Source organism: Vicugna pacos, chromosome 28 (genome assembly GCF_048564905.1).
Source record: "Vicugna pacos chromosome 28, VicPac4, whole genome shotgun sequence".
Lineage (NCBI taxonomy): Eukaryota > Metazoa > Chordata > Mammalia > Artiodactyla > Camelidae > Vicugna > Vicugna pacos.
In genome coordinates this window covers 6,874,309-6,899,055 of record NC_133014.1, presented here as the reverse complement: position 1 = coordinate 6,899,055, position 24,747 = coordinate 6,874,309, and the positions used below count along the sequence as shown (strand labels likewise).

The window sequence follows — 24,747 nt, the reverse complement described above, 5'->3', positions numbered from 1 at the left end:
TTTGATGTAGAACGGACAACAGCTCGTACAGTCAGAGGGAGGCACACGCAGGCGGCGCGAAGCTTGCATCGAGGGCTCAAAAAACATGTTCTGACCATTCGCTCAGCACTCATCGGAGGCCCAGAAAGAGTTTTCCTCGGGGAAAGTTGCCGTAATACTGTGACATTTCCCCTCCCTCATCTGAAATGGGTAAGGGGAGGGGAGATGGTTGTTCCTCACCTCAAGCTTAAGTAAAAGAGCTTCTCAACACACACGCACACACACACCCCGACGGCCCTCAAAGGACTTTATATTTGCTCTGGGAACTTAAGCCTGAAAAATCAACGGGGAAGCAGCTGACTGCGTGGCCGGTTGGCAGCACAGAAAGCTTTGTTGGCCGCAGACTACACTTCCACCTACAGAGAGACAACATATACCATTAGATGCAGAAGCCAGGTTGGGGCAAGAACAGGGAGAGAAGTGAGGGTCATTGGGAAGACTGAAAAAGAGGCACAACTCACATCAGAGGACCTCCAGGTGGACGTTCACAGTCGGAAAAATATTTGGAACCGTTAAGGAATCCCGTGAGAGTATTTTCTCTCCAAGAGAGAGAAAGACCCACCAACCCAAAAAAGCGCCGGTACCAGCTCACGAGGACCACCAATTGTGACCTCTTCGGCCCCTCAGCCCTCTTCTGTCACCGTAGCTCCAGCTCTGGGGGAACCAGAGACCCCAACTGAAAACAACAAAATCATAAGCCAGTAACACAGAGAAGGACCAGAGCTATGCCCACTCCCTTCCTCCTGGGGTTCCAGCCAGAAGGAAGCCCAAACTGGGTGAAGGAAAATTTTAAATACAGCTCAGAGCTTTGATGATGCCTTGGGACCGGGCATTTCAATTACTGAAGTGAGTGACTAGAGGACTTTAAAATCATCTAGTGTTGTCTGGAAAAGCCACGGGAGCTACTGAGATGTCATTCAGGGACAGGGGACGCGGTAGCCCATGAAAGGGGTTTCAAGAGAAAATCAGAGGGAAAGAGTTGCTTTATGTTTGTACCCTAATGAGTACTCCTTGGACATAATAGGTGCTTATTAAGGTAAAATACACATAATATAAAATTTCCCACGTTAACCATTTTTAGGTGTACAGTTTGGTGGCATTAAGCATATCTGCACTGTTGTACAACCATCACCACCACAAGACTTCTTCATCTGAACTGAACACCGTATCTGTTAAATAAAACATAACGGTTGCATTTTAATCACTAAATAAATGAGCTCAGTGTAAGGCATGGATTTAGTATTTATTACATGTTGTTGTGGCTGCTTTACTCTGTTTATTCCATTGTCGATGCTCTTATGTTTCTGTGTGTAGATCTGAGTTTTTTATTATACCATATTCTGTCTCCCTAAAGAACTTCCTTTAACATTTCTTGTAGAGTAGGTCTGCTGGTAATGAATTTGTACAATTTTTGTTTGTCTGAAAAACTCTCTGTTTCTCTTTAGCTTATGAAGAATATTTTTGCTGAGAATTCTGGGTTGAGTTTCTTCCCCTCTCCTCTCTTTTACACTTTAAGGAAGCACTGCATTGTTTTATTGCTTGCCTGGCTACTGATGAAAAGTCTGCTGTCATTCTTCTGGTTCCTCTGTGGGTGAAGTGTCTTGTTTCTCTGGCAGACTTCAAGATTTTGTCTTTGTTTTTGGTTTTCAGCAGTTTCAATACAATATACCTTGGTATGTGTGTGTGTACATGGTGTGTGTGTTGGTATTTATCTTGCTAGATGTTCTCTGAGCTTGAGTTTCTGGGATATGTGGTTCAGTGCCTATCCCTAATTTTGGAAAATTCTTGGCCATTATTTCTTCCACCCTGTTCTCTTTTTTGTCCCCTTTTGGAATTTCAGTTACATAAATGACCATTTAATAACTATTATCCAACCAGTCTTGGATGCTCTGTTCTGGTTTTTTTTTTTTGCCCAAGTTTTTAATCTCTTCATTTTCACTTTGAGTAATTTGTACTGACTTATCAACACATTCATGGATTCTTTCTTCAACTGTGTCTTGTCTACTGATAGGCCCATTACATCATTTTTCATCTCTTTCTTTTTCATGTATCAAAATTTTTCATGTGGCTTTCTCTTATAGTTTCCATCTCCCAAGTGAAATTACCTGTATGATTTTGCACGCTGTCTGCCTTTTCCTTAAGAGCCATGGACATATTAACTGTAGCCAGCTAAGCTATGTGTCTGATATTCGAACATCTGTGTCACATCTGATTCTGATGATTGTTTTGTCCCTTCAGATTGTGCTTTTTCTTGCCTTTTTATAGGTCTCCTGAGTTTCTGTTGAACCCCAAACATGTTGTATAAGATTTTGAGGTAAGCATGTCCTATGTTTGGAGAGGAGAATGCCCTTCCTTCTCTTGGGGCTTCAGTGTGGCGTTTATGTTGATCTAAGAAGGGGCTGGGCTGGATGTGAAGTTTGCTCTCTGCTGGGCTAGAAGTCTCCCCACCTGGCTTTGGGTCTTCTCTTTGTCTGGCTCTCCCAGGTGTAGCCCACTGTGTTCTCACTCGGCTAGTTCATGTGGTTGCAGAGCTGGGGAGGGAAGGCGGTCTCTGATGTTCCGACTGAGACTTGGTGTCAGGTGGGCGCCGTGAACACAAGCCTCGGGGCTGTGGCCCTCCTCCACACGTAGTGCAACGTTAGGTACCACACGTTCCTGCCTCTTCCCCAGAGCAGAGCTTTTTGTTTCCTCCTGTTCTCCCCCGGACTCCTGCAGCGGGACAGTGGGCTTCAGGATGTATTTTGGTTGCCCCTCCCTCTGAAGATTAAGGCTTTAGTTTATTAGGAATGACAGGGGAGAAGGGTCTGAGTTGAGCTTCGGTGGAGGTTGCCACTCCTCTCCTCCAACTGGAAGGGGAACCACCAGTGCTCTCAGGCTGTAATTTTGCACCCTTCTTCCAAAAGGTTAAGGCTCCTGATCGGTAGGACAGGTGGAGGAAGCGGCTCTGGGTGGAGGTTCAGCAGTGGCTAATAGTCCCGTCTCCTGGCTGACACCACAGGTAAGTCTTCCCAGCCTGCTCTCAGGGCTTCCCTACGAGCTCCTGTGGGAAGAAACGCCTGCAAGAGAGTGCAAACTCCTCTGTGCTTGTGGTGCCCTCCCGGGAGCCCATGCTCACCTTTAGCAATTCATTACAAGTTTCTTCTAACTGGTCTAACTGGTTTATATGGCCTGGGGTGTGTCCCTTATAGCAAAAGCTCAGGTCCCATTTCTTCCAGAAGGTGCCCATCTCTCTTCGTATTTCAGGTTAATTGCCCTGTGGCGTCAGTTCCTCCATGGATTTAATCAAAGTAGTTAATTTACGCTTTCTCTAGCATCTTTCCTGTGCTAAGAGTGGAAGTTCTGCTCTTCCCAGCGTCTGTAGCTCTGAGCTCAAGCACTGCTGCTCTTAATGGCCCTTCACCAAGTTCTGTGCCGTCCTTAACCTCCTTTGAGCCACCCAAGCAGCCTGGGTCAAACACATGTTACTGCTGCCACAGAAGGAAAAGAAAACCAGTTAGAAAACCTGCTGAAGTTTGACTATGCTGAATAGACATCCCAATTTTTAAGTAACCATAGGTATCATTATAAACTCCAGTTAGAAAACCTGCTGAAGTTTGACTATGCTGAATAGACATCCCAATTTTTAAGTAACCATGGGTATCATTATAAACTCCTAATTTATGCTAACAGGGGTAAAGACAAAGTTTATAATTTTGGATGCTTTGGGGTTCCTATGGAAACATGAATCTTCTATATGTAAAACTCCAGCTCTTACTCATTTTTTGGGTGTTAGAAATCACTGGCATTTTTATAGTAATAACTGAAGGCATGGAATACAAGTAATTAATAAGTAACAAGTCCCATATTTGAAAGGATATGTCTTTAAAAGTTGAGTCAGTTTTTCACAAAGTTAGATTTACAGTAAATCATTCAAATATTTATTGGGAGTATTGCTGGGTGCTACAAAATCACACAGAAACATAGGCAATCTCATTCTAATTGAAATGACATCTGCATGTCCATGAAGAACAGAATATTGGAAAGACACAATCCTTCCTGCATGGTATAGGAATATCAACCCATTTCCCTTCTTGTGTCTTCTTTGACAGCCTGTGTGGAAGCTGGAGATTTTCTTTGAAGACTTCTACTATTTTAATTTACTGTCCTTCCAAGCCCAAGTAGACTTCTGAGTTTACATGGCTCTCTTCAGTTGGATAAGTCTTAATGTGGAAAGGATTTATACTTGAGCAGGAGAGTTCTATGTCATTTGCCAATAAACAAGACAGCTGTTCCAAGCAATCTACCAGGTTTATTTCGATGTGAAGATACTGCTATAAGTTAGAAGTTATGCATAATTTTTAATCCTTTGCGAGCTCTCAAATGGAATCTTTACAAACATAGTAGACTAGGACATATATATAAAGATTACTTTGCCTGGGTAGTCTGATTCATAATTAGGCACATTTGGTATAACCATGCGCTTGTAAAAGCAACTAACAGGCATAAATTGACGAAAATGAACACGGTTTACGATAACTACGAAGGCAAAGAAATTTAAATAAGCACTTTAACTATACTTAAAGAGATACAAAGCCATCAAGCACCTATCAAACCATGTTCCACCAGGGGGTGTAGTCTGCTTTAATTCCCTTTGCCACTGCTTGACTTAGTGTGTGTACCTGAACAGTTGTATTAAAACATGATATTTTTGTAAAGTGATTTCTAATGTCCCCGCTGGCTTTCATTTTTATTCCAAAGAAGCGTTGTCTTTGTATTTTATTGTTTGTCAGTCAAACTCAAAGTGATTCCCGCACTTTTATTTTCCAGTAATACTAAGTTGTAAAAAAGCTGTAAGCAGACATCTGGGTTCTAGGTATCCAGGGGCGTGGCTATTAATCCTAAATTAATCCTTTCATACAGGCAGGAGTCCTTTAGCAAAGCAATGATTTCTTAGCAATAAAGATAATCTCACAACTATTCTACAATTAGATTTTATAGATTGAGATTTCCTTCAGTGACCCTTATACCTCTAATGAATTTGTAAATATCTGATTATCCTAATGAGAATCATAGCAGCTAAGTTGTCAGTTCCAAAATAAAATGTTTACTTCCATTCCAGATTTACAAGGTTGGGGTACCTCCAGAACTGCATTTGATGAATGAAAACATTTGGTTAGACATGTTGACTCCCTAAGATGTTTGCATCCACTAGTTTATCTGGTGAGAGATGTTAGGACAGCCGTTTCGAATACTGAGTGAAAACAATAGCATTCTTCTTTGCAAAATGTGTGCTGTGTTGGAATCTCTAAGGACTCTACGTCACCAAGCCGGTCAGTTGCAGAGCCCTTGCTGAACAGAGTGTCAGATGCAAAAGCTCTAGCTGGGTGAAAACTCACACCCGTGCCATCAGAGGAGGGGGCTTTGGCCACCTGGGGCTCTTGGTGCCTCTGACTCCCCATCTTTACCTGCCTTTCTCCTGGGGAAGAGGACAGTGTTGACTGTTGCGGCTCTTATGCAGGGTAACACGGGCAGGCGGTGTCAGGACCACAGGGCTTCAGAGAAGGCAGCATGACACAGGCTGATGATGCAGATCAACCCGATGTTTCAAGATGGATTACTCAGTAACTAGGTAACACGTGAATACACACTCGACATCAATTTGTAAGGAACTTATCAAAAGTACTTCTGTGCTCACCAAGCACCCCTCCTGCCACACGGCAGGCATCAATCCTCAATCAAAACTCCTTGAAAACCCCTTGCGGCTTCTTATCACAGAGGCAACCATTGTAGCCACGAGGCATCCATTCCTATCCTCAAGGCCGTGAGAAAGACGCGGTACAAACACAGAGCCTCACTGTATCCCCACAAGAAGGATCTGCTTAATCTTATGTTTGGAAACAATTCAATTTTTTAAAAAAAAATCACGCTGTATGTTTTATGAACTTGGGCTCTGGAGTCTGGGAGACTGGAGTTTAAACCCTAACCTCATCTCTGATTTGCTGTGTGTGACCCTCCCCTTATCTCAGTGTCCTGCTCTGCAAGGCTGGGGATGACATCATGGCGGGTTATAGTGAGGATTAAAAGAGATAACAGACACCAAGGGCACCGTAAGCCATCAATACACGTTAAGCCATGCGATCACTATTGTTTCTGTTGCTTTAATTCATGGAGTTTGCTCTCGTCCAAGGAGGCTATTCAGATCCCTGCACCTCCAAGAAAGGGAGGCTCTCCCGCGACATTGCTTTGATGGGCCCTTTATCATTTTTCGTGATAAAAGCAGCAGCACACATCTTGCAAGGGACTGTGAGTTTTCCCAGTGCTCCTAAAACGCTGGCAGTGGGAGGTTGGGTGGGGTGAAGGAATGCGTTTTCAAAATGCTCAAACCAAAATTATTGCTTATCTGATCTCCCAAACGTTTGTTCTAATTCACCAAATATTCTGCTCACTGCATTTTCTGCCCATTTCCCTCCGTTTGCACGTGCTTTGCTTTTGATGTGGCACACGCTTTAAAAATACATAATTAAGCAGACGAGCACGTCACCCCTGGGGCTAGCACTCTGTCCCCTGCTTATTCTTAACAAATCTCCTTTTGTGCTCTTTTGTGCTGCAGTGATTAATCATTTCAGCCATCCGAGGGTTGCTGATGATCCTTCTCGATGACTCCAGCTACCATGACCCCTCCTCCCCACCAGCCACCTCGTTTTGAACATGTTAGGATCCGCTCCTCAGCCCTCATTCAGGTCACAGTGGGCTCCTCACTTCACACAACAACAACTAGTGAATGTCCCAAAGAACTCAGTGTCTGTTGCTTGCCTTTTTCCAGAGTCTGGAGTTGGAGTGTGGGTGGAAGGGTAAGTGAGAGAATTTAGTGAAAAAACAAAACAAAAAAGGAACAGAAAGTTAAAAAGTCAGAACGATCAATGCTTATTTTGCAGACCAGAGTGGAGGTTTCACTCTCACTGTCTGGAGGGAACCTCTCGCGAGACCATCTTCTTCACGCATCATGGTTGGATTTTCTTTCTCCCTTTTCCTCTTTCCCTCTGTTTTATCTGCAACAAAGTTTTCAAATGGCTTTCGTATTTGAAGCCTAGTCTTTGACTCAGCAGGGTCAAAAAGTGTAATTTGGTTTCCAGAGAAGCAGCATGGGTAAATTTTGGGGAATTGGCCATTTTTTAGAAGCTGTTACTAACATTTTTAGCTAACTTTAAAGGTTCTATTTTTAAAAGCCTATCCTTCCCTGTATATGCCCAGATTTACACTGTTAAACTGAATTCAAAACGTGTTCAAAAACTGACCAAAAGAATACTGTGAGATCACAAGTTATTGCCACAGAACAGAAGGTTAAATGATTCATAAGTTAATTATGCAGATACGAGTATTTCAATAATGTTAAATTAATTAATATAGAATCCCAGAGTGATTTAAAATATATATATACACTTTATATACAGAAATAAATCTATACTTGAGATTATTAAAAAGATATTTATAAGTAGCTGAGGAATAGAATTTTAAATTAATGCCTAACATGTCAATAATAAGCATGTTGATCTTAAGATTTTTTAATCAGGTTTCAGAAGCCTAACCAATGTCCATAGAAAAACACCTTTTATTTAAAAAAAAAAAAAGACCAGGATATAAAATCCTTTGTATTTTCAATTCCACAGAGCCACAGACCTCTAATTATATAGAATAACAATAAAAAAAAAGGCACTAAAATGAAAACAGTGTAATGAAAATGTTGTAACAATAAACAGCAAAGTGCCCACAGGTTACAACTCCTATAACTTTCTAGGAAGTTCAGGGGAGAGAGAGAGAGATACATTGGCACAAATAGGTACACTTTTGTAGTGGGAGGAGAGAGATAAGGAAGATGTAATGAATGAAATAAAACAGCTTGTGTCAGGATATGACAATTAATTTCAAGCCCAATACAGCAGTCCCCCCTTACCCACAGGGGAAATGTTCAGGGTGCCTGAAACCACAGATAGTACCGAACCCTACACACACTATGTGTTTTCCCATATATACAAACCAAGGATAAAGTTTAATTTATAAATTAGGCACAGTAAGAGAATATGTGAATTGCCAGCGTCACTATGCTGATGCTTTGGGGCCATTATTAACGAAAATAAGGGCCTTCTGAACACAAGTACCGAGACAGATACCGAGATGACTACAAGGTGACTAACGGGTGGGATACACTGGACAAAGAGATGGTTCACATCCCAAGTGGGCTGGAGCAAGATGGCGCAAGGTTTCATCACGCTACTCAGAATGGCATGTAATTTACAGCTAACTCATGAATAGTTTATCTCTGGAACTCTCTAATATTTTCAGAGCTCAGTGGACCACGGATAACTGGAACTGCAGATGAGGGAGGACAACTATGTCTGGAGAGACAAGAAAGGGGTAACTTTCCTCATTTCTCACCAGAAGAAAAGGTGTTTCAGAAGCAGCGCTTGGTAGGGCGCTGGTCTCTGGAAGGTGCGGGAGCTGAGCAGTGTACCGAGCACAGCAACTCTCCAGAAATTCTGGGCTACAAGTGGGCCCAGGAACGGAGCCACGTGCAAATGGGAGAATGCCTCATGTGCACAAACCAGCTAACTTGGGAGTCTAGAGAAGGCCGATCCTGGGTCACCTATTCTGAAATTGCGGACTGTGTGTGCAGACAGCTTTCAAAATCAGAACAAAATAACACGCAGAGAAATAAGGGAGCATGTTCTAAAAGTCCTGAGTTTCAATTGCTACATTTTAAAAATACTTAAGATTTCACTGCATCTAACAACCATTTAAAACAGAAGAACTGCACAACTATAAACCAAATATATCAGAATTTATAAATGAAATGGCAAAAGAAATCAGGTTTCTAAGGTCTTAGGTTACAATGATCTAAATAATTAATAAGAACTATAGATAATTATGTCTTATTCAAAATAGATGATTCATATCTGGATAGATGTTCTAATTTCTCCAGGCCTCTATCTTGTCAATCCTCAAATTATCATTTTCAATCTTAGCAATTACCTTAAACTTTCCTTTGTGTGTTTTAAACTTTTCCTGTGTGTGTACAACAGTAATACGGAGCAAATCAGTGTAATTTCACAACCTTCCATTTGGAAAAAAACCACAGAGAACACTGTGTGTGGTTTTCTTGATAATAAATACTTTAAAAAATTTTTTTAAAATGTATGTCTTGAGTTGATAACTCTGGATAGATGTGTTTTAATTGTTCCAAGAACTGCTTTACATGGAGCACATTAGCAGTGGAAATAGCGTTGACTTCCAGCTCTTGATTCCATGTGCAGCAACACGGTAATTAACCAAATTATCCCTGCAAATTTATTATCTTGATTTCTTCAGCTTGTACATTACACTCATTATCTATTGAAATGAAAAACCCAGCCTCGTGAAAGATAATCAGAATACAAGTGGCAGATGCAAAAGCTGTGAGCTCTTCTGGCATGTACACCAGCAGTAGCTGGGGGCGCCTTTTCACTTCCAACCCTCAGGAGCTATTAGCTGACTTTTCATCTCTCTTGAATTTGTGCTCATCCTAAGATGTGTTCCAGTGCTCCCAGGTGATGCGACAATCTTGGCAGCCCTTGGAGAGGAACTAAACATACGTTTTAGGGGGACAGCACCTCAATCTTTTTTTGTTGCTGCAGGACTGGAAGGACAACAGGGTGGAGAGCAAAAACAGACACTGAGCAAAAGGTCAGAGTCATGCACTCATCATTCCTCATCCATTTATTCAGCATTCATTAAACAGCCATGACGTGCCGGTCATTTTGCTAGCCCCTGGAGATGGATGGTAACAGCCTAATGGTGCTTAAGAAAGACCATCATGGCTGCACAATAAGTGCTGTGATAAGAGTAAAGGGTACCTGGGAAGTAGAGAACAGGGGCATCTAACTCAGACTATGGGAACCAGGAAGGCTTCCTGGAGGGAGTGACATCTTAAGTGAGCCTTGGAAGATAAGCAAGAAACAGTTGAATGGGGTTGGGGGCAGACAGAGCGAGTTCTGGGGGCAGGAAGAGCCTGAGTTGAGCCCGGAGGTGAGTGAGAGAGCAGTGGTACCACTCCGCTTGTGCAGAAGCAGCAAATGAACAGAGTGTGAGATGGACAGCGGACAAAGATGATCCTGGACCATGCAGGGCCAGAGCCCACGGGGCTCTGCAGACAGCATCCAGGAATCTGACTCTGTCCTGAGCCCAGGGGAGCCACTAAAATGTGTCCAGCAAACATGCTTTGGAAAGCTGACTTGGCCTGAATTGTGGCGAGTGGCTGGAGGCAGGCAGTAGGTGGGAGGCCAGAGAGGAGGTCTCTGGAGTAATCTAGGTGGGAAAGGGTGGAGACTGAACAAGGAGGTTCCTACGGGATGGGAAGAAGTAGACTGGGGCTGCCCCCATTCCCCCGATCTCCCATGCCCCTGGTTCTGCAAATGCCTCTGTAATTTCTAACAGTGTGCAGCAAAAAGAGACAGATAAATACAGAAAGGCAAGGCCATTCACTCCCATCGGGAGCTTCCAGACCTCTGTGGTTCCTTCAGCTGTCACCCCAAAGCCTCTGAGCTAAGAACAGATCTGCACTAGAGTGGTCTCTTGCCCTAGCTGTTAGAAACCGAACACCACCGAAATCATCACGACGTCTACAAAGTGTGGCCAGATGGCCCTGAAACAATGAGCAGGCCGACGGGTACCGCTCACAGGTACCAGGATGCTCTTGGCAGAGAAATGGAGCCACTCCAGTAGGGCTTGTGGTTTCAGCCAAAAGCACTAACATAATAACATCTAGTAAAAATGCACCTACAGATGTAAAATCAGATATAAATTGTGGTCTTTCTGCCTCTATCCATCCGGATGGCAAAATGCAAAACGAAAAATTAAAACAAAGCACTACCGAGTGAAGCTAGTCTCTCCTGGATAAGACTTGGAGGTTGCGCCTGGGGAATTTCTCTAGACTAACATCAGGTTGACTTTTGCTTTGATTTTATTTTACGAGAACAAGTAATGGGATATATAAATGGAGCTCCTCCACGGTTCCGCCCGGACTGATTTTGCCATTTGTGGGCTTTATTTTGTCACCAATAAAATCTTTACTACTCGAAACAAATGAAATAATTTACAAAGAAAATGACACGGGGTAGAAAACGCCTGTCTGGTCTGAAGCAGGGGGTGGGAATTTACCTGGGTCTAGTTCTGCAAACGACTCAGGCAGATCACTTAAAACAAGGTGTCTCTTTGTTCTCTATTTTCTCCAAGAGTGCCCAATATCCTTTCATTTGGGTTAAGGAGCACGTAGGCATTTAAGCACAGGGTTTCCCTTGGTCGCCATCCAGGGTATGAACACGTGAGGGGTCACAGCGATGTGCACTGTGTATCAGGGTGGTCTCAATTCTCCTGCCTCACAGATCTCCCGAATCACAATTGGAAATCTTGTCTAGAAGGCTCCTTAGTTCCTCGAAAACCAAGCAAAAGGAGTTCCCTCTAATGTCTGGGAATCTGTTCATGGACATGGTCAGAAAATTGGTTTGGGTCTCCAGAATTTAAACAAGTACCAGTTACCCCTTTCATAGAAACAGAGATGCAACTCTGGATAACTATTCACTCTGAATATTTAACAGGAAATTCGAATTAAATTAGTGACTAGAGATGAAAGCCAAGAAGGTAATCTTCTCAGATGGTGCACTGAAATTGTTTCTAAATTCATCTGTTACGTCCAAACCACATCTCAGACGCTGGTCTCTTATTACAAAGGCTCACGATGTTACAAGCAGTGCCCTCACTCACTGCCAGCGAGAGCTGTCTTGCATAAAACCCGTGCACCCTGGATTCCAGCCCTGTGCGACCCCATTAAGTTGTAAACGAATTTTATTTGCTGAACAAACGTTAATGCCATTCTTCACTAATGGATAACGCGACGAAGAGCACCTAAGTGTTACAGCGCTGGAGGCTTTAAGGATTAAATAGCGTCACTTAGGAACCTGTCTGTTACAAACACGTGCCAGTCATGAGGACCCCCAGCCCCAAGTGTCCATCTCCATAGAACTCAGTTACAATTTCTCCCTCGGTTAGATGAATTTTGCAGTAACACAACAGATTTACCAGGTCCCACGATAAAAGTTCTCTGACTGAAAATAAGAACTAATTATATTTGGGAACATCATGTAATTTTCAAATGACTTGAAAATAGTCACCTCAGCAGAAGTAAGAGAGAGGAGAGGGAAAAGAAGTTTAAAGGTGAGGCTGATGCCTTGGCCATGAGGTCAAGTGCACACGTGCGTGCTCGGGCACCTTCGGGTCATAAACATGGGGAAACAGGAAACCTCCCTTTCACAGCAAAATGCCTGAGTGGTTTCATGAACGAGCCAGGGAGGCAGAAGGGCTTCTTCCTTTAATAACACAGCTTGGCAGCTAAGAGACAGAGGGTGCTAGTTAAAATCCCAGCTCTGTCCCGTTCTAGCTGCGTACCCTTGGGCCAGTTGGGATTAACCTCCTCTCGCCTCAGTTTCTTCATCTGTAAAATGGGGATGATAATGGTGCCCCACTCCACAGAAGGCAGCTGTGATGATCCAATGAGATAAGATAAGCAAGAAGCTTAGAAGAGTCCCTCCGCCTTAGCAAGAGCTGCATTAACGCGAGGCTTCCCTCAGTCGGGACTGGATAGGACTTACTGCAAACGTAAAGAGACCTGAATGGAAACCACAGCCCATCCTCACAGGAAGTCTCTAAACTCTGGGACTCTGTTCTTTCATCTGGACCCTGCCCCTTCTCCTCCATGGAAACAGCACCCCATAAGGTCACAAATGACCTTCCTGTTGTCCCATCCACAGGGTGGTTCTCCAGCCTCACCTCTCTCGTCCTCTCTGCCGCCTGGAAACTCCTTGGATTCTGTGACTTTTCAGGGTCACGGCTTTCCCTCACCTCCTCCAGTGACTCCCTCTCACCTTCATTTGCCAGTGACTCACCCCTTCCCTGGCCTTTACACGGTGGAATGTGGGCTCTCGTTGCTTCTCGGCCTCCAGTCTCTCTCTTCGCAAATTTACCCACTTCTCTGGTTTCACACCAACATGCTAATTAATCCCAATGCCGGCCTGCAGCCCAGACCCCTGTTCTGAGCATATCCGCACTCTCCACGTCTACCTGAGAATCACACAGGAGCTTCAGACTCAGCATATCTCAAGGTGAGTGCATGGTGTCCTCCCTGCCCCAGCACCAGCACCTCCCTGGACGTTCCCACGTCTGCGAGAGCCCCACCAAGCAGCCCTCGCTGGACACCTGCAGCGGCCCCTACTCCCCCTCTCTCTCCCCCTCAACCAATTCCCCACAGCAGCCGGACGGGTGCATCTGAACATCACCTCTGCTCAGATCCGTCACTGGCGCCCCTGTGCGTATAGGGTCTGGAACGTGGCCGAGAAGGCACAGCATCACTGGCCTCTCCTGCGTGGCTTTTCCCTCCCACGCCTGCCTCCTCTCTTCTTTCCAGGTCCCTAAGACACTGAGCTCGTCCGTTCCCTCTGCTTGGAAGCCTCACCATTTTCCTTAGGCTGCTTTTCTATCCATCCTCCCACTCTTAGTTCCAAGGCTGCACCCTCTGGGAGGTTGTTGACCCCTGATGAGGTAACGTACCCTACAGTAAGTGCTCATCAAACCCTGAGTATTTATCACAATTAACATCACACATTTATTTGTGAGATTAAAAGACCCTTAGCACCCATCTCTCCCAGCGCATTGTCGGTTCCCAAAGGGCAGGGGGCTGTGTCCTCCTAGCACCTCCCACGTGGCACAGGCATGCGAACACCTGTGAAGTGGGTATCTCAATTTTCATCATTTTATGGAATTTTTCATGACCCTGCTCTTTCTCTACAAAAGAGAGAGCTGTCACCTTTTTTTCAATTTTTTTTGGTGGGGGGGGCATTAGGTCTATTTATTTATTGTTACTTTTTTTTTTAATGGAGGTACTGGGGACTGAACCCAGGACCTTGTGCACGCTAAGCGTGTGCTCTACCATTTGAGCCATACCCGGTTCTCCTCGAGCGCCATCACATTTTAAGTGAGATGGTTGCAGGTAACAAGTACCTCTGGGGGCCTTGACGGCCTCAGGCCTACCTGAGCTGATCACCAGGGGAGAGAACCTGATAAGGAAAACTGGGCTCCACAAAGGCCATCCACAGGCACCTGGCAGGAAAAAGGCCGGTGCCTCCTGTCCGTGATTTACAGCAGACGGGACTTGTTTGGGAGCCCTCACAATGACACTCATCACTCTCCCTTACAGGACCCTTCCACTTACTCATTTATCTACGCACTCAACCGAATCATGAATTCTAAATTCCAGACGCTGGGGCCACCGTGTGGGAAGAACACTGCCATGTGATGGATACACAAGAAACACAGGCTGTGACTGAGAAGGTGCCCTGCACCTGGGTCTGGCGGGGAGGGCCTGCTTGGGAGAAGAGGTGAGGATGCTCTGGGAAATGGGCGTGAGAGGCAAGTGATGCTCAGAAGAACATTCCAGGAAAAACTGGGAGCACAGACAGATCTTCTAGGAGCTTCCAAAACACCAACGGGCACCACTCATACCTTAGGCTGGCAGGTGAGGAGAGAGGGAAAAAGGCTCCCATGACCACACCAGCACCACCGTCCCCTCCTGGGGAAGTCTACACCGTCTCCTATCCTGAGCACTCCTCCCCGGCTCTAGGTAGAGGGCACCCAGCGCTCAGCTGTTCCCTGCTGAAGAGGACATGCCCTGTACCCTCGACCCCGCACATGCACATAAGTCAATTACTTCGCTGGTCCAGGCTCTCCCTCTTGTTTCATGCCTGATTCGAGGTGGGCAGGGGTGTAATGGACGAGGGGTCAGTCTCATGGAAAGGTGCGCCTGGGGGCCGGGGGTGTGAGGCTCTCACCGGCTCTCTTAAGAAAAAGAGAAAGAATGCTTTAAATGCTTGACTGCAGCATTCAGTTTCATTTTAAGTGAATTTTGCACTACCTGAAGTATATCCTTTTGGTGTGTGAATTACTCAAGCTCTTTATAAAACCCAAGCCCTGCCTGGCGTATCAAACAAAAAGGACAAATGGCAGAGCTCTTCCGTATCCTCAGAAAAGATAAGGGAGGGTCAGAAGGGGTAGGGTTTTCTAAGCAGTTAAACAGTAAAACCAAAGAGGGGAGCAATGTGTTGCGGTGTCATTACTTTGCAGACATGAACACCATCACCAATCAAAGGAAGATGCTTAAACGCTGCATATGTGGACCTCAAGCACGAAAGTATGCTGAAAGAGAAAAACAGGAAAAGTACACCGGCATTTCACACTACCCATGTTTACTCTGAAACAAGACCCCGGGATAGAGATAATACAGATACAAAATATAACATGTATTTTATTTAGCATCTACTTAAATGCCAGAAATGAAGCTACCACACTGCGACGACGATTTCCTATATAAATCTCTGCCAGAGAAACAAAAATCATTATGAATTCGACATATCAAACTTCAATGTGTTATCTTGGTCAATTTGAGAGTGAAAAGATTTATTTATGAAATAATGCCTTCCAACTATATATAAAATAGATAAGCAACAAGTTTCTACGGTACAGCACAGGGAACTATATTCAACATCCTGCAGTAACCTACAAGGAAGAAGAGTATGAAAACGAATATATGGATGTGTATGTATGACTGAAAGATGAGGCTGTGCACCAGAAATTGACACAACATTGTGAACTGACTCGACTTCAATAAATAAACTTAAAAGAAGTAATACTTTACAGGGAGAAAAAAGGAAATCCTACTTCTAAAGACAATCTGATGGTTCCTGCAAACTTTTAAACCAAATAAGCACGTTGTAATTCACTAGCAATTCAAGAAAAAGTGTGCAGGATGCCCCAAAGTTAAAAGCATGCTAAATAAAGGTTTTTTTTGTTTTGTTTTTCCTTTATAGGGAACTGCCATACCGTCGGGTCTGATTCGTCTTGGTGTTTCGCCCAGTGTAATATCAGCTTTCTGAGAGCTACAAATTATTAGGTTGTTCCCCTGAAAAGTTATGAGTGAAGGAAAAAACAGGCTGGAGAGGATGTCCTGAGCGTAAGTCTGGAGACTCAGGTAAACACTCACACGACGGCAAGGCCTGGCCTCAGCGAGCCTGCACGTGAGGCTGGTGCGTGGAGGGTGTGCACGTGAGATGGTGGGGACGAAAAGGACAGGCAAAGTTAGAACACGCTCAACAATGCAGGAATGAAGTCTCAATGCTGAGCCTTGCCCCCCTGTCAGAGCGCTTCAGATTCTAACTAAGTCTAGGAGAGAAATAACAAGGCAGCCCCTGCCTGACTGGAAAGCACAGGCTACTGAGGGATGCTTTCAAAGAGGAGGGGATACGCGAGGGCGTGGAAATGTGAACACAACCGTATTTTTCATCTCCACGCTGTTCCTCTGTCTTCTGGCTGATCCCTTTAATGCAGTGTCACCTCAGTCTGTGCAAAGGCACCAGACTGAGGTGTGGCCCCCAGATTTCTAAAAGAAGCATTGTTTTGTAAAGTGTCCTTTAGGCAACTCATGTGATTACCCTCAGAAATGGCAGACATCACACAACACATGCACAGGGCGCTCGCTCTGACATTGGAGATGTGGAATCTACGTCAACCAGTGGGTAAGAGTTGTAAAAGAATATCCTTACCCGAATGATTTCTTCAACACAGCTGTTGGTTTCTCCAGATCTATTCTCCTGCAAGCAAAGGAAAAAAAAAATTGAGCCTGATGGAACAGATATACAGTTACAAAGAAACGATGACATGTAAGCCTCCAAACTTCAGAGAGTTTGAACGCAGGGATGTGCCTAATGTGTGGCTTACAGAGAAGCTCCTTTGCTTAATGGGATGGCTCCCATCACAGCTGTGACCGCCGCCCCCCAGGCCCCCATGGCTGCACCATGGACGGGGCAGCCAGGGCACCGCACTGGCCTCAGAACTGTGGTGCTGGGCCCTCCAACCACGTTGACTCTAAGCAGGGCAGGCTCCTAGGAACACAGCACACAACTGGCAGGTGTGAGTTCCATTCACCCTGGGCTCCATCCCATTGTGGAAGCATGGCTTCCACGGCCAAGGTGGATTCAGCCTACCCACTGAACACACGCAACAGTCCTGCTGAAAACAGCGATGCTGGGGCTTAAGTGCAAGTCGGGGAGCTCTACTGTCCTCAGAGCTTCGATCTACCGGTTGGACGGAAGACCAAAGGGAGAAACATCCTCTCAGCATTTGCAGGGCAGGCTGGGTGTCACACTCCAGAGCCCCTTGTCCTGTAACCCACACTGTCCTGTGCTGGGGAGATGGCAAGTCTCTGAGGAATGGTGGCTTCCGGACACAGTCGACTCTGGGACCATAAGTTCCAGAGATGCTGCGTGGTTCCTGCTGGTGACATGCTCCTGGAGCACAGGAGGCAGTGCTGTGGGGACGGGCAAGCAGCACCTGCTGGTGGCAGCGCCCGCTGTGGTCTCAGCGAGATGCTTCTCTGGCCTTTGAATTCAATGCTATTGACCACAAGTCAGCATGACACCCGAGAACGGGGCTGTCTTCACGATGTCTTCCCCTAGCCCACTTTTTCTTTCCTGCTCCCAGGGTTCCATCTCCAGCAGGAATGTTGATCTGCACCTTGGCGGTTTCCCTCGTTCATTCCAAGTCATCCTTCGGATCGCAGGTCGGTATGACTTCCTCCAGCAGCGTCCCTGACCCTGCCGCGCTCATCACCCAGCATTTGTTTCTTCTTCAGAGCACTCACCACGGCTGTGATCCCTGGACTGACTCGGGAAGGGTCTCCTCTTCCTGTAGAACACACACTCCACCCACTTCGGGTCTCTGTGCCTCCAGCGTGTGCTTCACACAGCCCTGAGCGTGTGCCAAGAAGTCTGCTGGTGGACGGCTAGGCAGACAGGATCTACTCCCCACGGCTCTCACGACTGTGAGCGCCATACAACCAGCTCTAGGACAAAAGCTCTACTAAGGAGCACCGTCACACCCCCAGACCCCTGTGTGTGCCACCCCACCCTCGTTTGCTGGTGGGAGAACACAGAGCATCATTAGAAATCCGTCACCCTTCACATTGGTCAGGCGCCAGGGTCAATGAAAATATGTGAGGCCTGAAAAGGTCCTACACACGACTGAGAGATTTTCCTTCCCAGAAGTAGATTCGTCCAAGGCTCCTGACTGAGGCCCGGGCAGTTTACATGACTTGGTCCAGGCCACAGGACAGCAGAGCCTGGACCAGAAAATAGGGCTCCTGGTCCCCAGTGGCATACATTTTCTCTTCCAGAAGCCTTCCCCAATCCCAAAGGCTGTGCTGGAAAGGTACGCATTCCCTTAGCAAATCTGAGCTCATTTGTTTGTCAAAGGTACTTCATTACCTGGGTTTCTACAAGGTTTATATAGTTTGGGAACTTTTTATTTTTTTCAACTTTGGTAAAATACACACAACATAAAATTTACTATTTTAACCATCTGAAAGCATTTAACTTACTGGCATTAAATACATTCTGTCACCACTGCCTAGGTCTAGAACTTCTCATCACCCTGAATGGAGACCCCGAGCCCCTTGAGCAGGCACTCTCCATTCCTCCCTCTCCCCAGCCCCTGGTAACCACTAATCTACCTTCTGTCTCTGTGGATTTTTCTATTGTAGATATCTCATAAATGGAATCATACAATATGTGGCCTTTCGCATCTGGCTGGGTTCACTCGGGATAATGTTTTCAAGGTTCATCCACATTGTAGTGAATGTCAGCCCTTCATTCATTTCTGTGGCTGAGTAACTTCCCGTTGGATGGACAGACCACGCTGTGCTCATCCGTTCATCAGCTGATGGACATTTCGGTTGTTCCCACGCACGTCTACAAACGTCTGGGTACAAGGTTTTGTTTGAACACCTCTTTCTGCTTCTTCGGGGTACAGAGCTAGGAGTCGAACTGGTGGGTCCTACGGGAACTCCACGCTTAGCTCTTTGAGGAACTGCCAAACTGCTCTCCCCTCTGGCTGCACCATTTTACATTCCTACCAGCAATGTATGAAGGTTCTGACCCCTTCACACCTTCACCAACACTTGTTATTTTCTGGTTTGGTTTTGCTGTTAATAAAAGCCATCCTAATGGGTGTGAAATGGTATCATATTGAGGTTTTGATCTGCATTTTCCTAATGACCAGTGATACTGAGCATTTCTTCATTGGGCATGTTGGCCACTTGTGTATCTTCTCTGGAGAAAAGTCTTTTGCCCATTTTTAATTGGGTTGACTTTTTGTCATTTTGTTGTAAGAGTTCTTTATATATACTGGATACCAGACCCTTAGCAGATACATGATTTGCACATATTTTCACCAATTCTGTGGGTTGTATTTTCACTCTCTTGATAGTGTTCATGGATGCACAAAATTTTAAATTTCAGTGAAGTCCAGTTTACCTACTTTTTTCTTTATTACTTTGCTCCTGATGTCAAGTCTTAAGAAACCATGACCAAATCCAAGGTTATGAAGACTTACCCATGTGTTCTTTTAAGGGTTTTACAGTTTTAGTGTTTATAGTTAGGACATTAATCCAAGAGTTTGAGAACTTTTGGGTGAAGTTTATTTCCTTACAGATTATTTGATAAGTTTTACTTAAAATAGGAACATTAGCTTTGTGTAGATTACTCCATTCTACTCTCATCATTAAAAGATCAATGACAAAATGTGTCAGGCACAACCACTGTTGCCGACAGTGCATGAATGTAACATACATGTCTATCCTTATAAATCAAGAAAAACAGTGTTCGGTATCATAAGATTAGACGACCCCAAGGCTTTTCCTAATATCTCATTCCTCTTTCCTACACTCACCCCTCCTCTTGTTTTTCCAAAAGTTCCAGTTTGGGAACACACATCTCATGCCCCCCCAACTCCTATTTCCCAGCACCTTGTCCAAGGACTGCTCTGGAAATGTCACCATTCTGATCGGCCAATTGAATCAGATTGGGGAGCTCTTTTTGGAACCCGGCCAAACCCTGTTTCGTTTCCAGGGCAGCCAGAGGCAACCATCACAAAGGTCATGTGGTGAAGTCTTGGTCAGGCCAGGACTCAGTGGTCCTTTGAAATGGCCTCTTTCAAGATCAGGTGGCAACAAGGGGTCGGATTGGAAAATGTACCTTCAAACCCACAACCATTTCTCTTAGCCTCCTTCCAAATCCCAGTCCCTTTCTGCTGTGTCACGTATCAGCAGGGCAAATGCTCACTTCTCAACGTCCTTTCTATTCTCCACCTTAAAGCAATCAGTCAAGGAGGACCTGATTTCATGCTCTCCTCCTGGTGGAGTCGCCCAGGCCCACAACGCACTACAAAAACTCTTCAAATGAAATTGTGCCTTGGGTTCCTCAAAGCTAAGCCTCCCCTGAATTCCACACTTGAATTTCATTTGAAGTGATTTATGAAGTGAGCGTCCAATGACAGGATGCTCTGACAAGGATGTCTCCCTATAATCCAAGAAATTCCCACTGCCCGACTCCCAAAAAGGAGCCGAGAGAGAAACGCAGTACAGAAGTCCCACAGATACTTCAGGCACCAACGGAGATGAAGTACATAGGACTGTTGGGTTGGGTCATCTTAATGGCAGCTCCAACCATGAGCTTTGATGGTCTGGACAGACATCAGGTCATTCTCTACTGGGAGGGCTCCTTGCACAGCTAAGGAGGTGCCAGGACAGAGGACTTCCAACAAGTCTCAGGAAGTCCTGGCTTTAAATTACAGTACAGAAGGGCTTTAGCAGAGGAAAGTCTTGGGGCTTGTCTGAAACACAGCTGACTCCTGGCCACCTAGGGAAGGGTACCACACTGGGTGTGAGTCTCCAGGACCCCATGGGGATTGGACTGGATCCATAAGGCACAATATTGTAGGAAGTTCGAATTGGAAGGAAGCTTAAAGCTCATTTTACCCAACTCAATGACTTCAACAGATGGAGAAACTGTGGCCCAGAGAAGCGAAGGGCTTTGTCCAAAATCATTTTGGCAGCCAGGGACAGTCAAGGTAGAACCCAAACACATTCCTTCAACACCGGCTCAGTGAATTTTCTACCATTTTGTACTCTCCCTCTAAGCTCAGCCCTTAGACCTGGCTCTACTTGAGGTCCCTGTCGTGCTTAAAGTATGGAAATAAAGGATTCTGGATAGTATCTGGGTAAATTTCCTTCTTCCCTCCCGTGTTGCAGATTATCCAACACTTAGTCACTTGGTACAGATACTCATTAACCTCAAACATCACATGCAGAGACGGGAGAGGAAGTGGAGAGAAAGGGTTAACACTACTGTCTCTTCTGTGACATCAACCAGCTAGAGACAAGGATTTGTGTCCTCAGAAACTGGAGGACAGAAACCTACTTCCTCTTTTCCAAATACATAAAGGTAGAGGGGGGTGGGGGGGAGGTAGGTAGGGTTGGGATGGGCAGGGTGTGGGGGTCGGGGAGGCTAGGGGGCCCTTTCACCTTCTTTCTTTCTCAAAGTCTTTCTCAAGTCTGGTTTCAGCTGTAGTTGTGTACTTTGATAATATTTACATTCTTAAAACTTCCAGTGTTTATGAATAAGATTAAAACATGCATGTAATTTACATCTCTAAATCTGTGTTTATATTTTTCACAATAAAGTCATTGCTTCCCTTGGAAAGGTACCCACTGAGAAGGAGGGCTGCACAATGCAAATTTTAATTACTCTGCGTTTTTTTGAGGGTTTGTAGCTGTTGCTTCACGCTGCGTTGCTGAGCGGTTGCTCTGTATTTACTCCGACTTTGATGAACCCACCCCGTTTTCCTACCATTCCGTTTTGAAGTCTGTCATAACAGTCTCACCTCATTGAACCTTCAACTAAACTTCAATTAAAAGCCAGCAACCCCAGCTGATTCCCCTTCTCTCCAGCCTTGTCTATCACTTCCCTTTTCCCACGGAACTGCTTTCCCTAAATCTTACCACTGAAAGATACACACCACACACTCCGCCAGGGAAATGTGAGGACCGGAGCTGTGGGCGAGTACAGCTCAGGAAACAGCCCAGAGCATCTTATCACTGAGAGCGCAAGCCCCTAATTCCCATGCCAGGCACACAGCACTGGAAGAAGCAAGCAGAGCTTAAGGAGAAAAGGCTCGCTCGACCAGATCAGTGGGAGATGGCACTTCTCTACAGAGGAAACGAAGCTGCACGCATCCCAGTCTCCAAAATAGTTTAACTCTTCATCAGACACACTGAAGGCGGAACTTTCATTCTAAAATAAGACAATTTTGAAGTCGCAATACTTTTGCCAGTGAGCGCTCAAAAGGCCCTCAAACATTTAGAAGTTGTTTATCATAATATGCACACTCTTCATTAAATATTTCTACAGAATTAAGTAAGTCTTACTATTCTTTACAGAAAAACTGAGCTACAAAGAAATGGGGAGTCCCATCAATGTCACCAAAGCCATGGGCAAGGATTGAAGCTCGAAGTCAGGGATCATCATAAATCCACGTGAAGCCCCGTCCACTGACTGTGTCCCCAGCCTCCCCTGAGACCAGGGTCACTGTGGACAAGGAGGCAGCCAGCCAGTCTCTCTTCAGTGGGTCTTATACCCAACCTAACACGTCACCTCTCCAGGCTACCCTCTGCTCCCAGTCACCAAGCTGCAGTGGTCCCCCTCCCTATCTCCTGAAGGTGCTCAGCAAATCGGTTCACCTTTTGCTCCACTGCTCCCATCTCTTCCTCTCAAAACTGCTGTCACTGCCATCACTTATTCATACACTGAGAACAAAAAAATCACAGAATAATAAAAAAAAAGAAAGGTGTATAAAGGGATATCATAACAAAGTGACAGCAGATGGTGGCAACATTATTCTCAACTCAAGGACAGTTCATAGCAAAAGGAAAAGAAAAGAATCGGAGAGCACAACACAGAATGAGGAACAACAGGGCATTAATAGAGCATCACAGATATGCTGAGAAAAAGGAAAAATAAAATTATTATGTTTGGAAATCTTTAATCCATTCTTATTTTTCCTAATAGAGAAAGGATACCCCCCAAAATAAAACCTCATAAAAACCACCCAACTATATAAGGGGGATAGAGAATTTGAAAAATAAAATTCAATAAGGCTAAATTGAAAGCTGTAATGAAATTATAACATTATGAGGAAACCCCAACTTTTCAAGCACACGTGAGATGGTGACTGTAATGGTCACATACTGAGCCACAAAACAGCTTCAAAACGTTCCCAAAAGTAGTTGTTTTATAGCCCAGACTCTTTAACCATAAGCTATCAAAACGAGCTATGAATTAAAATAGGGTAGACAAAAAATCTCCTAGAATTATTGGAATAAAACAAATACCACACACTTATCTCTTCATATTTACAGACAGATACAATTAAAATACTGCAAAACAAAATTGTAAGATGCCCCCAAAGATACTTTTAGAGGCAACTTCATATACTGAAAGGTTTCATTATTTCTTAAAAGAAAGTGTATGTGCTAAGGGAAAACCAATGAAATATTTCTAAAACAAAAAAAAAAAATCAGAATTTATAAAGCCAAAATATAGTTTCTTAAAAATCAAAACAAAAATAAAACACACTACCCAAAACCATTGTAGAGAGTCACCTAAAAATCTGTTCAATAAAAAGAAAGCCCAATAAATGTAATTTGGTATAAGAAGAAGATAAAATGTATGGAAGGGATTATAAATTACAAGTATGGATGTTAACATAGAACACAATGCCAATAAATAAATAATTTTGATGAGGTTGGCAACTTTCTGCAAAAAACTGGCTTAAGAAATAAAGAAAAATGAGATTGGGCCTATAAATCTGAGTATACAGATTAAATTAAATTAAAATTTATCTTCAAATAAGGTTGTAAGGCCAAAAGGTTTAGCATGAAGTGCTTTAAACTTTCAAGGAAGAGCTATTTTCGTATATTTTTTCCTGTATTTCCTATTTTTTTACTATATATTTTCCCCTCTAGAGTAGAAGTTACTGGAAAGCCATATGACTTATTTTTTTCAATTAGTACAAAAACCTCACATAAGAGAATAAATCAATATCCCTATGAAGATAAATGCAAAATCCTCAATAGATTATTAGTAAATATGATTCAATAAAATGTTATGAGAATTAGTGGGAATTTAGTGAAATTCATCCCAGGAATGAAAAAACAGTTTAATATTTAATATTAGGGCCTTTTTCAAGTATTGTATCACTAGGGAAAATATCTAAGACTGTGATCATCTCAGAGTTTTTTTTCTTTTTTTTTTAATCTCAGCAAATTTTTGATCACATTCCTAGAAAAATCCAAAAGACTCCACTGTTACTGTTATTAAGAAGGGAGGTTTCAAAAGTGGTTGGCTATGAACAGTCAAAGCTCAATAGCTCTTCTGTGCAGCAGCAATAAACACTTTAAAAATATGAAAAAAAATCCCACCCACAATATCAAGAAAAATAAATGAGTAATAACTCTAACAAGAAATGTTTAAGACCTAAAAGAAAAATCTTCAGAATTCTACTGAAAGATACTAAAAAATGCCTGAAAGAGACTGATCCAGGCTCCTCAAATACCTTCCAACTCTAATATATAACACAAAGCCAAATAAATAAACCAGGAGGAACAAACCACAAAGTGCATTAACTGAAAAAAAAAAAAATTGGAGCGTCCTTTAACGGAAAACGTACCATTTTTAAAGTATTCAGCTTAGTAGTATTTAGTAC

The 24,747-nt window shown here is 44.1% G+C and overlaps 1 protein-coding gene across 1 annotated transcript in view; it reads right to left on the bottom strand.

Annotated features, from left to right (window-relative positions):
• The window catches only part of AFF3 (ALF transcription elongation factor 3), a 428,458-nt gene that overhangs the window by 187,240 nt on the left and 216,471 nt on the right, over positions 1-24,747 (bottom strand). Inside the window, exon 7 of the mRNA XM_072951324.1 lies at positions 16,695-16,742. Within this exon, the coding sequence (XP_072807425.1) occupies positions 16,695-16,742 (48 nt within the window). The remainder of the gene's footprint in view (positions 1-16,694; positions 16,743-24,747) is intronic.